The 12,394-nt window shown below is 47.3% G+C and overlaps 1 protein-coding gene across 1 annotated transcript; it reads left to right on the forward strand.

Moving 5' to 3' along the window:
- The first annotated feature begins 2,055 nt into the window (after nt 1-2,055).
- Nucleotides 2,056-6,696, forward strand: LOC149331827 (PI-stichotoxin-Hcr2n-like). Its single transcript, XM_089555581.1, has 3 exons — nt 2,056-2,116; nt 5,355-5,540; nt 6,549-6,696. The coding sequence occupies exons 1-3, from the start codon at nt 2,056-2,058 to the stop codon at nt 6,596-6,598; spliced, it is 297 nt and encodes a 98-aa protein (XP_089411707.1). The 3' UTR covers nt 6,599-6,696.
- The last annotated feature ends 5,698 nt before the right edge of the window (nt 6,697-12,394 follow it).

Genomic DNA, 12,394 nt, shown 5'->3' on the forward strand with positions numbered 1-12,394 from the left:
GCGTGTGTGTTTGTCCGTGTGTGTGTGTGTGTGTGTGTGTGTGTGTGTGTGTGTGTGTGTGTGTGTGTGTGTGTGTGTGTGTGTGCGTGCGTGCGTGCGTGCGTGTGTCCGTGTGTGTGTGCGTGTGTGTGTGTGTGTGTGCGTGAGTGTGTGTGTGTGTGTGTGCGCGTGTGCGTGCGTGTGTGCGCGTGTGCGTGTCTGCGTGTGTGCGTGTGTGTGTGTGTGTGTGTCTAAATTAAGCCACTTCTGATTGTGCACTTAGCCTGCAGTATCCTCTGAAAATAATAAACAAATAAGGTGGATCTTCCTGTTACCTGCAATGACAGCTGCATTACTCAAGCAGACATTTTCGTACAATTTGGTGCCTCGCCGAAATGATACACGACGCAAGTGCTGTTTGAGGCAGAGGGGTATGACTACTTTGCGGAAAGGGCTACACAGTGCACCACAAAAGTGCCAAGGAAAGAAACGTAAAAAATTAACAGAAATTCATCATTGCGGAGATGGCTACCTGGCTAATGGGGGCCGAAATAACGCCGGAAAGTGCAGTTTTACTGTGTAATGTTGCAACGGATCACTTTTTTTTGCGTCAAATCTAATTATCTCAAGGTATCAGTCTTTTCTCACATTCCACCCTTTTTCTCTTGAAAAGAAGGAAATAGAAACACCAATTTTGCTCTGTACCTAAAAATACAATATAGCGCCTGCTGATATAGCATTACAGAAATTAATGCTATGAATTCTGTTTCACAGGACGTTTGATAATCGCTGAGGCTTGAAAATTAAGGCGGTTCACTAATGAAACGACAAAAATAACAAAAGTTGGTGAAACGATACTTGTTTAGTAAGGGCACCACGAAGAGCTCATTACAACAGTACCACTGAGACAAATCTAGGCCTGATAGTCCCTGAGAAAGACGGTCTAGAACACCGGGTAAAATACATGACAAGTACAACGCCTGTCTTCGCCCTTTAACACGTGTCTGCTGAAAGGCTAAACCATTAGGTGGAATATGGTATATTAGGTGTAACGTTCCCCGGCGACTCAGGCTTAAACATACGTGGTATATGGTATATGGGGTTTAATGCCCCAAAGCAACTCAGGCTGTGAGAGACGCCGGAGTGAAAGGCTCCAGAAATTTCGATCACAGTGGGTTCTTTAACATGCACTGACATCGCACACTATACGGGGCTCCAGATTTCGCCTCCATCCAATTCGACCGCTGCGGCAGGGATCGAAGCCGCGTCCTTCGGGTCAGCAGCCGAGTGCCATAACCACTGAGCCACCGCGGCAGCCACGACACATACGTTTCATTTCCCAGGTGTTTGGTATTGTTACGTTTGCAGTAGGTACACGTAAGCTTAATATGCCTAGATATAAAACGTAGTTGCTGTCCTGTGCATGACGTCAAAAAGCGAGAAGCGAAACAAATGCAAAGGTATATACGATGTTTTATTTTTTTTTGCTAACCTGCAGCAAAAAATGGCTTTGCAAGATACGTCACGGACGCGGTATTTTCTCTTGCCTGCCATCTGGGAGCCTTGAAAATGTGCTCAGGATATCAAAGAGTATAAAAGTACTAATATTCCTTGGTTACTAATTCATTATTTATACTGAGGAGTCACAGTGCCAGCATCAAGCAAAAAAAAAAAAAGATTTCAGGCATTGTACAAAAAACGTTTCGTTACGATTACAGCGCAGGCTTAAAAGCGAGAAAGTCTGCATTCTGAATAGAACAGGTATTATTCAGGCGAAATTTTCTTTATGGTTTCATGTAGGTTGTGTAAAAATGTCTTCGTGTCAACGCGCGCTAAAATGCAGCGGTGCATTGTGCGGCAGCAAAGATAGAAGATATGCGCTTTCCTTAAATGTTCTGAAATTTCCGCGGATTTCGAGACATTTATCATGCTGTAATTCCCGTTCGTGGCATCGCAAAAGCCTGCTTGCGCACGTTTTCACTGGGAACGTCACAGGAAATGTGGCGTTAGCGCGCGTATATAAACGCAGGCGCGAAGCCCTACATCAGACCGAGTCGTTTCCTAACACTTTTGACGATGAAGACGCCAACCTGCTTTCTATGTGCCCTACTATGTCTCATGGTAGTATTAGTCCAAGGTAAACAATTCCGAAATTTTCTTTAAGATATATGTCTTTTTGCGCTGCGCTTGATATTTTTAAAAACTCGCTTTCTTTAAATCTAAAATGGAAAAGTGCGTGAGCTTTATTATAAATTAGAGATTAGAGGAGAAAACAGTGCTCAAAGTAAAATGAGGAAAATTTGTAAACTGTTTGGTCTAACGTTTCGAAAAGAACCACACAGCTAGGGGGACCATAAGAGGTCTCTAAACTGTTCTGAACCAGTTAGGTTCGTTAACGTGTGTTGACGTCCCGCTGCAAGCGAGCGTATTTTCATTTTCATCATCATCATCATCATCATCAGCCTGACTACGCCCATTGCAGGCGAAAGGCCTCTCCCATGTGTCTCCAATTAACCCTGTCCTTCGCCAGTTGCGGCCACTGTATTCCTGGAAATTTCTTAATCTCATCCGCCCACCTAACTTTCTGCCGCCCCCTGCTACGTTTGCCTTCTCTTGCATTCGAGTCTGTTGCCCTTAAAGCCCAGCGGTTATCTTGCCATCGCATTACATGCTCTACCCAATCCCAATTCTTCCTCTTGATTTCAAATAGGATATCATTAACGCGCGTTTGTTCTCTCACCCACTCCCCCCGCTTCCGATCTCTTAAAGTTACACTTATCATTTTTCTTTCCATAGCTCACTCCGTTGTCCTTAAGTTAAGCTGAACCCTCTTTGTTAGCCTCCACGTTTCTGCCCCATAGTTGAGTACCGGTAAGGTACACCTGTTGTATACTTTTCTCTTGAGGGATATTGGTAAACTGCCATTCATGATCTGAGATAACCTGGCATATGCGCTCCACCCCATTCTTATTCTTCTAGTTATTTCCCTCTCATCATCTGGATCAGCTGTCACTACCTGCCCTAAATAGATATATTCTCCTACTACTTCCAGCACCTGGCTGCCAACTGCGAACTCCTGTTCCCTCTAAATACGGCCACCTCGGCCAGGATCGAACTTGTTACCTTGGGATCCGCAGTCGAACATAAAAGCCCCTGAATCACCGCACCTGGTACGCACTTAAAACACGAATAGGACTATGTGGGAGCCGCCCTCTTACATCCTTTTAGAGGCAAGGTATTCTGTTCGAGTCCCGGAGTACATTTCAGTCCCTAAATGTGCTGAATGCTTGCTGTTGGCAACGGAGGCATAATTCCTCATCAAAGCGTACTAACTTGACGCAGTCAGCTATGGGGAGGAGGATTTTAAACCTGACACCGCAGATCTTGATGCTATAGCAAGTAGAGCAGTTGGAAAACTCGGTTAAAATCTTCGAAACTTCTAGAATTTAGCATGTTTTGAACAAAGTCTTTATTCCTGATTAAAGTATTCCTCATGTGTACCCCGTGACTAGGGAGCATAGCTCGCCTCTGGGAGGGAGTGCGCTAATGGATAGCTTACCCGACTTTTTACTCCTGTATGTTAAGATTCTTGCTTAGAGTGTAGAAAGGAATCTGAGTTTGACTGGATACGTGACTGTCCCGTTTCACGCGGACACGTGATAGCTGGTACTGTGTGGTGGAGTTAGAGTGGAAACACGAAAAAATGCGCCATTGATTCCATTTCACTAGGCCGGTAGAAGGAATGAGTGCATTGCATTGGATACCACCAGCTCAACATTAGCATAAGAGGCCTTTGTGGTCATGAGGACACATGGGTCGTTTGCGGTGGTGGAGTTCATTAAAAGGCAGGTAGTGACTGGAGACCCGGATCACAAGAGTGAGATAATTTCAATAAGAATGGAATGGAGCGCATTTCGCACGTACTCTTGATCATGAATGTTAAATTACCAATATACCTCAAGATATATATATCACACATGTATCTTACAAGTACTGACCTGTGGGGCAGAAATATGCTGGCTAAGGAAGAGAACTCAACTTAAATTGACAATTGTGGGAGCTATGGTAAAGAAATGATAGGTTTAACATTATGAGACAAACATAGAGCAGAGTGCGTCAGTTAGCAAACCCGAATTATTGACATCCTAGCTGAAATAAAGGAGAGGAAATATAATTGGGCAAGACTTGTAGTGCGAAGGCAAGATAAGCGATGGTGGTTAGAGCTAACGGATTGGATTTCAAAAAAAAAAGCAAGCGTAGCAGGGCAGCCGAAGGTTAAGTGGGCGGAGGAGATTAAAAATTTTGCGGTGAGAGGGTGGCCACGGCTGGCCAAGGACAGCGCTAATTGTAGAGATAACGCAGACACCTTTGTAAAGCGGCACGTGCACTCAGAATGCTGTTCATGGTAGGAGCTTGCTAGGTTTGTCACCCGTTATTGCTGCCAGGACTGTGCAGACGATGACTGAAATGCCGTCCACATAGCGTCGATCCTGTTTTTTCGAAAGAGTGCCAATCCTGGAAAACCACCGTTTTGCTGATATTAACCACCGGCCGCGTTTAGTAGACATAGAAAATGTGTGGCCATGTGCCACTCGGTTGATGTGTACGGAATAGTGAACCTCACTGGTCCGCATACGTCCTGTACTTAGGTAAAAAAAAACAGTCGACCATGCTCCACCCTACTTCGAAAATGACTCCGTTTCAAAAAGTTACCGCGGCCACCGTTTCGCACGCTTCAGCAAATAGACCTGAACAGCTAAACGACACTGGGGTATAGTAAGTATTTAAACAATACTGCTAGGCTAACTCTATCGTTTAAAGGTAGTTATTAATAGTGGAACGACATACTTGGTTTATGAAAGCAGGACTCCAGTAACGACTTCACATGTTTTGTTGAGAGGCCATCTTATCGCATTACAAGAATAATTTACAAGACTCTAAAGAGCCGAGGAGAATAAAGTGGGCATTCTGCTTTCGACATGGCCTGCAAGGAAGTATACTATATGAAAAAAGTTGTGTGGCTGGTTTTGGATAATGGGCGTTTGAAAGGGTTTTATGGAGAGGGGAATTGTAATGATCACCACTTCGAAAGTCCCGGCTTCTGCGCATCCTGGGAGAGCCACAGTACACCGCCCAATGCACTCTCCTTGCGCTCCTTACTTTTGCAAACACTGTTAATGACTTCAATATTGAGCGAATTGTACTTCGGCTAATTCGACCATATTTGCAATCATTGGATATCAGTAGAAACAATATGAATCTAAACGAAGATTCGAAAGCCGTAGACCGCAGGAAACATCATGTGCAAGCATAGAAGTGTTACGTTCTTAATGGTGCAATGTGTTCGTAATGTTGTGACTACATTTTAATCGCAGGATATAAACGGCCCAAATTTTGCAATGCAAAATTGAAGGAGGGACAATGCGGGCACGAACGGCCTTCAATCGAAAGATGGTACTTTGACGCGAGATACGGGTACTGCGGTCCCTTCCTGTGGGGCGGATGCGGCGGAAACAATAACAACTTTCCCAACTGTACACTCTGCATGACTGTTTGTTCGGGTGAGTGACATCGTATCTTGTTACGCGTGGTGCTTTGTGGATCAGAAACGCGATGTTTCTAACTGAGCATCAGGAGGACAAAGAGAAAATTTAATAACGGTGATGTTTATGAGCTCAGTAATCGCGTAACGATGAACTGATGTCCACGTCAACCTCGTCTCATAGCAATGTTTATCCCATGGTACTCTTTTTGACTACTGCAACCCGTCAGGGAGAGTTCATTCCGATTATTTTCGGACAAAAATTTCGAATATTGAAAAATGCTGATACTATTATGGTTCTCTTGAAGATAATGGTCCACTCTTCTGATATGGAACAAAATATTTCTTTTACCGACTTTACATTGATCGCATCGACCAGTTAGGACTGCCATAGAAAACCAAAGTGGAACGCTTTTGACGATAGCCAAAAGGTAATATAAAAAAATGGACTGTCTTCGGATGGTCTGCGGATATATTGATTGTTACACTGAAATCTTACATTATATGAAAAAGTTGACTTCATAAGGTGTATCCAGATCGGAAATGCTTTTGTATGGACTTTTTGGTACTTTTAGTATGTAAAGAAGTAGCCTAACGCAGCAGCTACCCACATTAAGCAAACCAGGAAATTTAGCGCACTTAATAAAAGTGAGTTCTTTAACTATCCCCATTTTCGGGGCAAAGGCTTCAGTGAGACCTCGCTTTATCGCTGAGCATTAAGAGAAAATCAAAGGAATAAGTCACGCCAGCTCATTATTTTAGATAATTCTCTGCTAACGGGTGGTCTATATTTCCTGCTCCTTTGATTAAGTTTCTTGGAAAAAGTTGGTATGCTTTGTATTCATGGCCAGTAGATGTGCACACGGGAGTTGATTTCTTCATAATGAGTTTGTGTTAGGCTTCTGTTTAATGAGTGCATCTAGTAGTAGGAGGACATGCATTGTCACTGCCATTGCGCTATAGCAACGTTTTTATGTAGTTGTTTGGCGTGCAGGGTAATTTTTGATCCCTCATGTTTCTCTTACAGATCACCCGGATCCCGAAGGCGCCTGCCGCAATATTCTCAACGCCCCATGAGCGAGCAAGAACACCTGAGCAAGAAAATTCCTATTCTTGCTCTTGAACATCACAGCACATTTTGTTTGATGCCAGGTCAAGAAAAATAAAAATTAGGAGGACGCTTAAGGTCCGCCTTAAGAGCAGACGTGTTAGCGCCTTCTGTTTTTTCCTCATCTCATTCCTTTTCTTTTTCACTTCTCATCTAAACTCAAGTTGTGGTCGAGTTCGTCGGCACATGGTTCCAAACAAACCCGATGCCATGAACGCCAGCACACAGCTTTCGCGCCGAACGAACGGCCAGCAAGCCGCAAGCTTCGTGGTGAACGCGCCTTGGATGTGCGCTGCGTTGTTTTGCCGCTCAACACGTGATTCCTGCTTCCCCGCACAGCCCCAGGGGCTGCGCCCGAACGGGACGAGCGAAAAGCGCGGCCGCCGCGCGCTATCTGTTGGGGCAGTGGCGTGCATTGCAAGGAGGAGCAGGAAGGAGTGGTTTTGGTGGGCGCCGCCTGATGGCGCTACGTGTGCGCCAAGCAAAGAGGTAAAGTAGCGGAAACGTACTACTCGATTAACTGCGACTTCTGTAACTTCCATGCTCATAATTACTAATATACAACACAGTTCATATCTATAAAGCACCCTTCTAAGACAACACCGTATTCACTAGACGCACCTTTGTTCATTCCAAACCATCGAGCTGTCGTGGCGGAGTGGTTAGCGTGCGCGTCTCGCACTCCGGAGGCCTCGATTTGAATCCCCAACTCGACCAATTTCCTACTCGGTTTTATTTATTAATGCTTCTGGGCCTTTTCCCTCACGGCCAACGCCGCCGGCGCCTACACCAGCTTTTCTGCGACACGAGGCCGTTAACGCTATCGCGATAAAAAGACTAAATCGAACCCTTTATAACTCTCTGAAAATAACACTTGAGAGATGCTTTCGCATTGAGAGAATGCGGAAGCATTGTCGCCACGACGGCACTCGTCGTCTCTTTGCTCCTCTTTGATACTCTTTGTCCCTCTGCTTCTCTCTATTTTCTTTGATACTCTTTGCCTCGTCACTGGGCATGTCAGCTTTCCTTCGGTGAGCACCCTCTGAGAGCCGATTCATGTTAATCACCTAATTATTTTACTCTCATCACAACCCTTCACGTGAATCACATACTTCGATTTTAAATTTGGCGCCAGCACTGCTTTTCTCTGCGCCCAGTATATTCCCGTCCAGCCTAATCAACCGTCCAATGGTTTTTGCTGATAATTATTCAACTAATTAATCTATGTCTATCAAACTTTTTATTGGATCTATTATTAGTCATCGAATAGTTTCAATTCATTTCAAATTATTTTCTTCCCTTGGCCTATTTATCTCCTAATTTACCGTCTACAGCTTGTTAAATATGGGGCTTGAATCCCAGCGCTGCCACCAGTGTTAAAGACGGGTCTTCAACCCCACCGCTGGAACCAGTGTTGGAGACGGAGGGGTCCCGGAGATGACTGACTTGTTCAGCCCTGCAGGTCCCGGCTCCGAATGAGGGTGTCGGACTGCGTTATCGAGGAAACTGTACAGGAGGGTTTATTCTACATATTTACAGATGAGAATGGAATGCTCCAATCACACAACAACATCCCGTTAAATACGGTTCGTATTCGCCAGATCCCTGACTGGGGAATTTAGTTCGAAGAATATTGCCCAATCGCATGGACAGTTGATGACGCTGGCGGTACCACCCATGGCAGGGGCGGTGCTGATGCTCTCTCGCTCTCTCACAGCTCGGGGGTTGAGAAGGGGAAGATCAACAAACACTGAGTTGTCGCCTTGTCCACTGCGGCTAGTCTTCTGTGCGTTGCCGCCGCGGGAAAGGCGTCTTGCCGAGGGAAACTAAGATCCGCAGTTCCGGAGGCAAGAACTGCGCGCTGTTCGAAAAGCTCAAGGCCTCCGTTTTCCCCACGCAACGTTCTTCAGGTCATCGTCGACGGCCTGCCGGTACATGCGCTTATCGACACGGGTGCCTCAGTATCAGTGATTCACGAAAAACTCTGCCGCCGCTTGCGCAAAGTCACGACGTCGTTTACGGGTCTCTCGCTCCGCACCGCTAGTCAACAGTGCATTGCCCCTCTCGCCTCGTGCACAGCGCGAGTCATCATTGACGATATATTGTATCCAGTCGAATTGTTGGTGCTATCCTCATGCTCACATGACATAATTCTCGGGTGGGACTTTCTGTCACACAACAACGCCGTCATCGATTGCGCCCGCGCTGAAGTTGAATTTTCTCCTTTGTTTGACGAGCTTACTACTGAAACCTCTGCCCCCTTGCCACTCAAGGTCACTATCGCTGAAGATGTTGAAGTAGCGCCGGGAGCATCTGCCCTTGTTTCTCTGTCGTGCCGTGCCGCGTCGGATGACACCGTTTTATTTACGCCGTCTGCTTCCTTTGTACGCCGGAAGAACCTGCCGCTACCTTCTGCTGTCCTCGATGTCCGGCGGGGTGTCACGAAGATGCTGCTCTACAATCCATCCCCGTGTGCCCTTACTCTGCTACCTGGTGAGTCCCCTGGCTGCATTCAACCTGTCTGCCTTCTCTCTGCCCTTAATGTCCACGAGGCAGCCAGCGGTCCCTCACTAAACGCCATGCATTCCGAGCTCGCTACTGAACCTGAGCCTGACGAACTTTTCCGCGCCGCCATCGACGATACTCTTCCGTCCACCTACCGTCAGCAGCTTTCAGCCCTTCTCCACACTTTCCGCTTCGCTTTCGATGCAGCCCATCAGCCTTTAGGCCGTACATCAACTGTGGCTCATCGCATTGAGACCGGCTCCCACCCGCCTTTTCGGCAGCGCCCCTATCGCGTGTCTGCGGCTGAGCGTCAAGTGATAAGTGAGCACGTTGAAGACATGCTGCACCGTGGCGTCATCCGTCCCTCTCACAGCCCTTGGTCTTCTCCGGTGGTGCTGGTCTAGAAGAAAGACGGTTCTATCAGATTTTGTGTCGATTACCGGCGACTGAACAAAATTACCCACAATGGACACGGTTTTGCCGTACACTCCGGACGCCTCCGAATGCACGCCCCTTTCCGAACTCGCCAAGCACGCCGAGGAATGTCGCCAACTGGCCCGTTCTTTCACCTCGGACTCCCAAGGCCGCCGAAAGCATGAACACGATGCCCATCAAACCGCGCACGCTTTCTCTCCAGGTTCATTAGTTTGGCTTTGGGTCCCCTCCACTACACCAGGACAGTCTTCGAAATTTCGCAGAGAACATCATGGCCCTTACCGCGTCGTCGAATCAACGTCCCCTGTTAATAATATTGTAGAGCCGCTTACACCGTCTTCGGACTTTCGTCGTCGCGGCCGTGATCTTGTCCATGTTAGTCGCCTCAAGACTTATTACGACCCGCTCCTCTTGCCATCACCATAGGTCGCCAGGATGGCTCCTCTTCCATCCCGGGGCCATTGTAGTGAATTACAATCAACGCGCCTGAACTACTATGAATGCGCCTCAGGTTGCCTCGATGGCAGACGAAGAAGTTGACGACGAAGTGTGCCGGCGCGCGGCTCCAGCTCTCTGGCTGTGTAGACTGACTGTGATTTTGCTGCCGTCCGCTCAGCTGTTTGGTGAACTGTATTGCTGAGTTCACTAGTACGTGAACCCCCTTTCAAAATAAATAAATAAATAGGCCATCGACGCGGGCTTGGCCGGCGGTTACTTACTGCTTCAATAGAGTTACCATACTGTTACTGTGTTTACGCTACTGTTTACAGTGTTTCCAGACGGCGGACTTTCCGGTTAGCGCTGCACACTGAGTGCCCCCTTTTATTGCATATTTGGGTCGATATATTCTTTCCTGGGTGGTGCCGTGAAGGTTGAGAGGTGCTCTCTCATATCCGCGCTTACTGGAACCACAACCTCTTCAACTCAGGGGGCAGTTTACGGCGACTTCTCGTTCACTATAACCGAGCGGTTAGGCCGAAGTTTTTGGTTGTATCTGCGACGAATTGCCATTGCCCTTATGCATATTTTGAGGGTAGCACCGTACCCGTTCGTAATAAGTAAGTGTATATCTGCGGCCGTTATAAGTGGGCTCGACTACATTCGCTGAATTCGCTCTAATACACAGGTATATAATATATATAAGAGGAAGCAATGACCGATCTCAGCCTAAGTCATTTGCCTTGTGGAGAGGTCGTACAGGTATTCGAAGGAAAAGTGAATAGTGAGAAACCCGAATGTATTAGCATAAAATTCTCTTACGACCACGTCTTGAAAAGACAGACAAGCACTTAGTCGCCTATTTAGCACACCGGCACAAAATAAATCCCCTGAAACAAGTTTGTGGACAAATGGTGCACGGCTTATTCACCAGACTCTAACAAGGGCCCAAAAATCTGTAGACGCACAGACTCTTTTTGATAGCGCCCCAGAAAAAGTTACAAAATTTCTATGCAGTGCAAGCATACCTTCTTCCAAGCAGAATGCTGCATTTACAAGAATGATGCAACGCAACATCCCAACGAAGGTGTGTTACCAATTTGCATTCGTGCAGAAAAGAAGCGTTCTCGATCCATCCAAGAGTGTTTTTACCAAACTCTTTTTATCAGAACAAAAGACATCGACATCGAGCGTTTTTGCCTGCTAATGATGGTTGGCGAAAGAGAAGAGGGGAGCAGCAGAGGAGGTGCGTACGTGACTGCTAATGATAGTTGGCGAAACAGAAGAGGGGAGCAGCAGAGGAGGTGCGTTTTTGCCTGCTAATGATGGTTGGCGAAGGAGAAGAGGGGAGCAGCAGAGGAGGCGCGTTTGTGCCTGCTAATGATGCTTGGCGAAGCAGAGAAGGGGAGCAGCAGAGGAGGTGCGTATGTGACTGCTAATGATGGTTGGCGAAACAGAAGAGGGCAGCAGCAGAGGAGGTGCGTTTTTGCCTGCTAATGATGGTTGACCAAGCAGAAGAGGAGAGCAGCAGAGGAGGCGCGTTTGTGCCTGCTAATGATGGTTGGCGAAGGAGAAGAGGAGAGCAGCAGAGGAGGTGCGTATGTGCCTACTAATTATGGTTGGCGAACAGAAGAGGGGAGCAGAAGAGGAGGTGCGTTTGTGCCTGCTAATGATGGTTGGCGAAGCAGAAGAGGGGAGCAGCAAAGGAGCAGCGTGTGTGAGCGCGTGTGGGTATGTGTGTGTTGCGTAGTGTCTGCATGAAGGAACGAAAGGAATTCGCACAGGCCGGTTGACTGACACCAAACGGGTCATAGTCACTGCTTCGCGCATACAGAAGAGAATTGACGACATAAAGAGGCGCGCACCGCCGCCATCAGCTCAGAAGCGACGATACCCCCATCAGAATCCGGATACCCACGCGTCCTTTTCTCATAATATAAGATGAAGCGAAGATCTAAGTTCACGCACAAAATGAAGAATAACAGGGCGCACGCGTCAGCACACCTCGAACGTAACACAGGTGTCAACGACAAATCACAGGCGTGAGGCGCTAGCGGAGAAAGACGGGCTGCTGTGTGGCGTGCCTACACGGATGATCAGCCGCGATGAAAGCAGTGCTATGGAAGAGAGGAGCGGCGTCGTGCTGACTCCGGTGTCCGAAACGCGGGTACAAGCGACAAGCACCAGTCTAGAAAACCGCTGCGTGTGGAGGTCAGTTACCAGGCTGTTCGTTGTCGCCGTCCTGCCTTGCAGCGTCAAAAGTACGCCAGGCAGGAACGCATCGCATATCAGAAACGACAACCTCATCAATATTTCGCAGCTCGTGCTAGCAAGCAGAGCTAAGAGTGAGGTGCCTGTGGTCTCCAAGGAGCTGGCTGGGCAAAATG

This window comes from Amblyomma mixtum, chromosome 8 (genome assembly GCF_055824585.1).
Source record: "Amblyomma mixtum isolate Tamu chromosome 8, ASM5582458v1, whole genome shotgun sequence".
NCBI lineage: Eukaryota > Metazoa > Arthropoda > Arachnida > Ixodida > Ixodidae > Amblyomma > Amblyomma mixtum.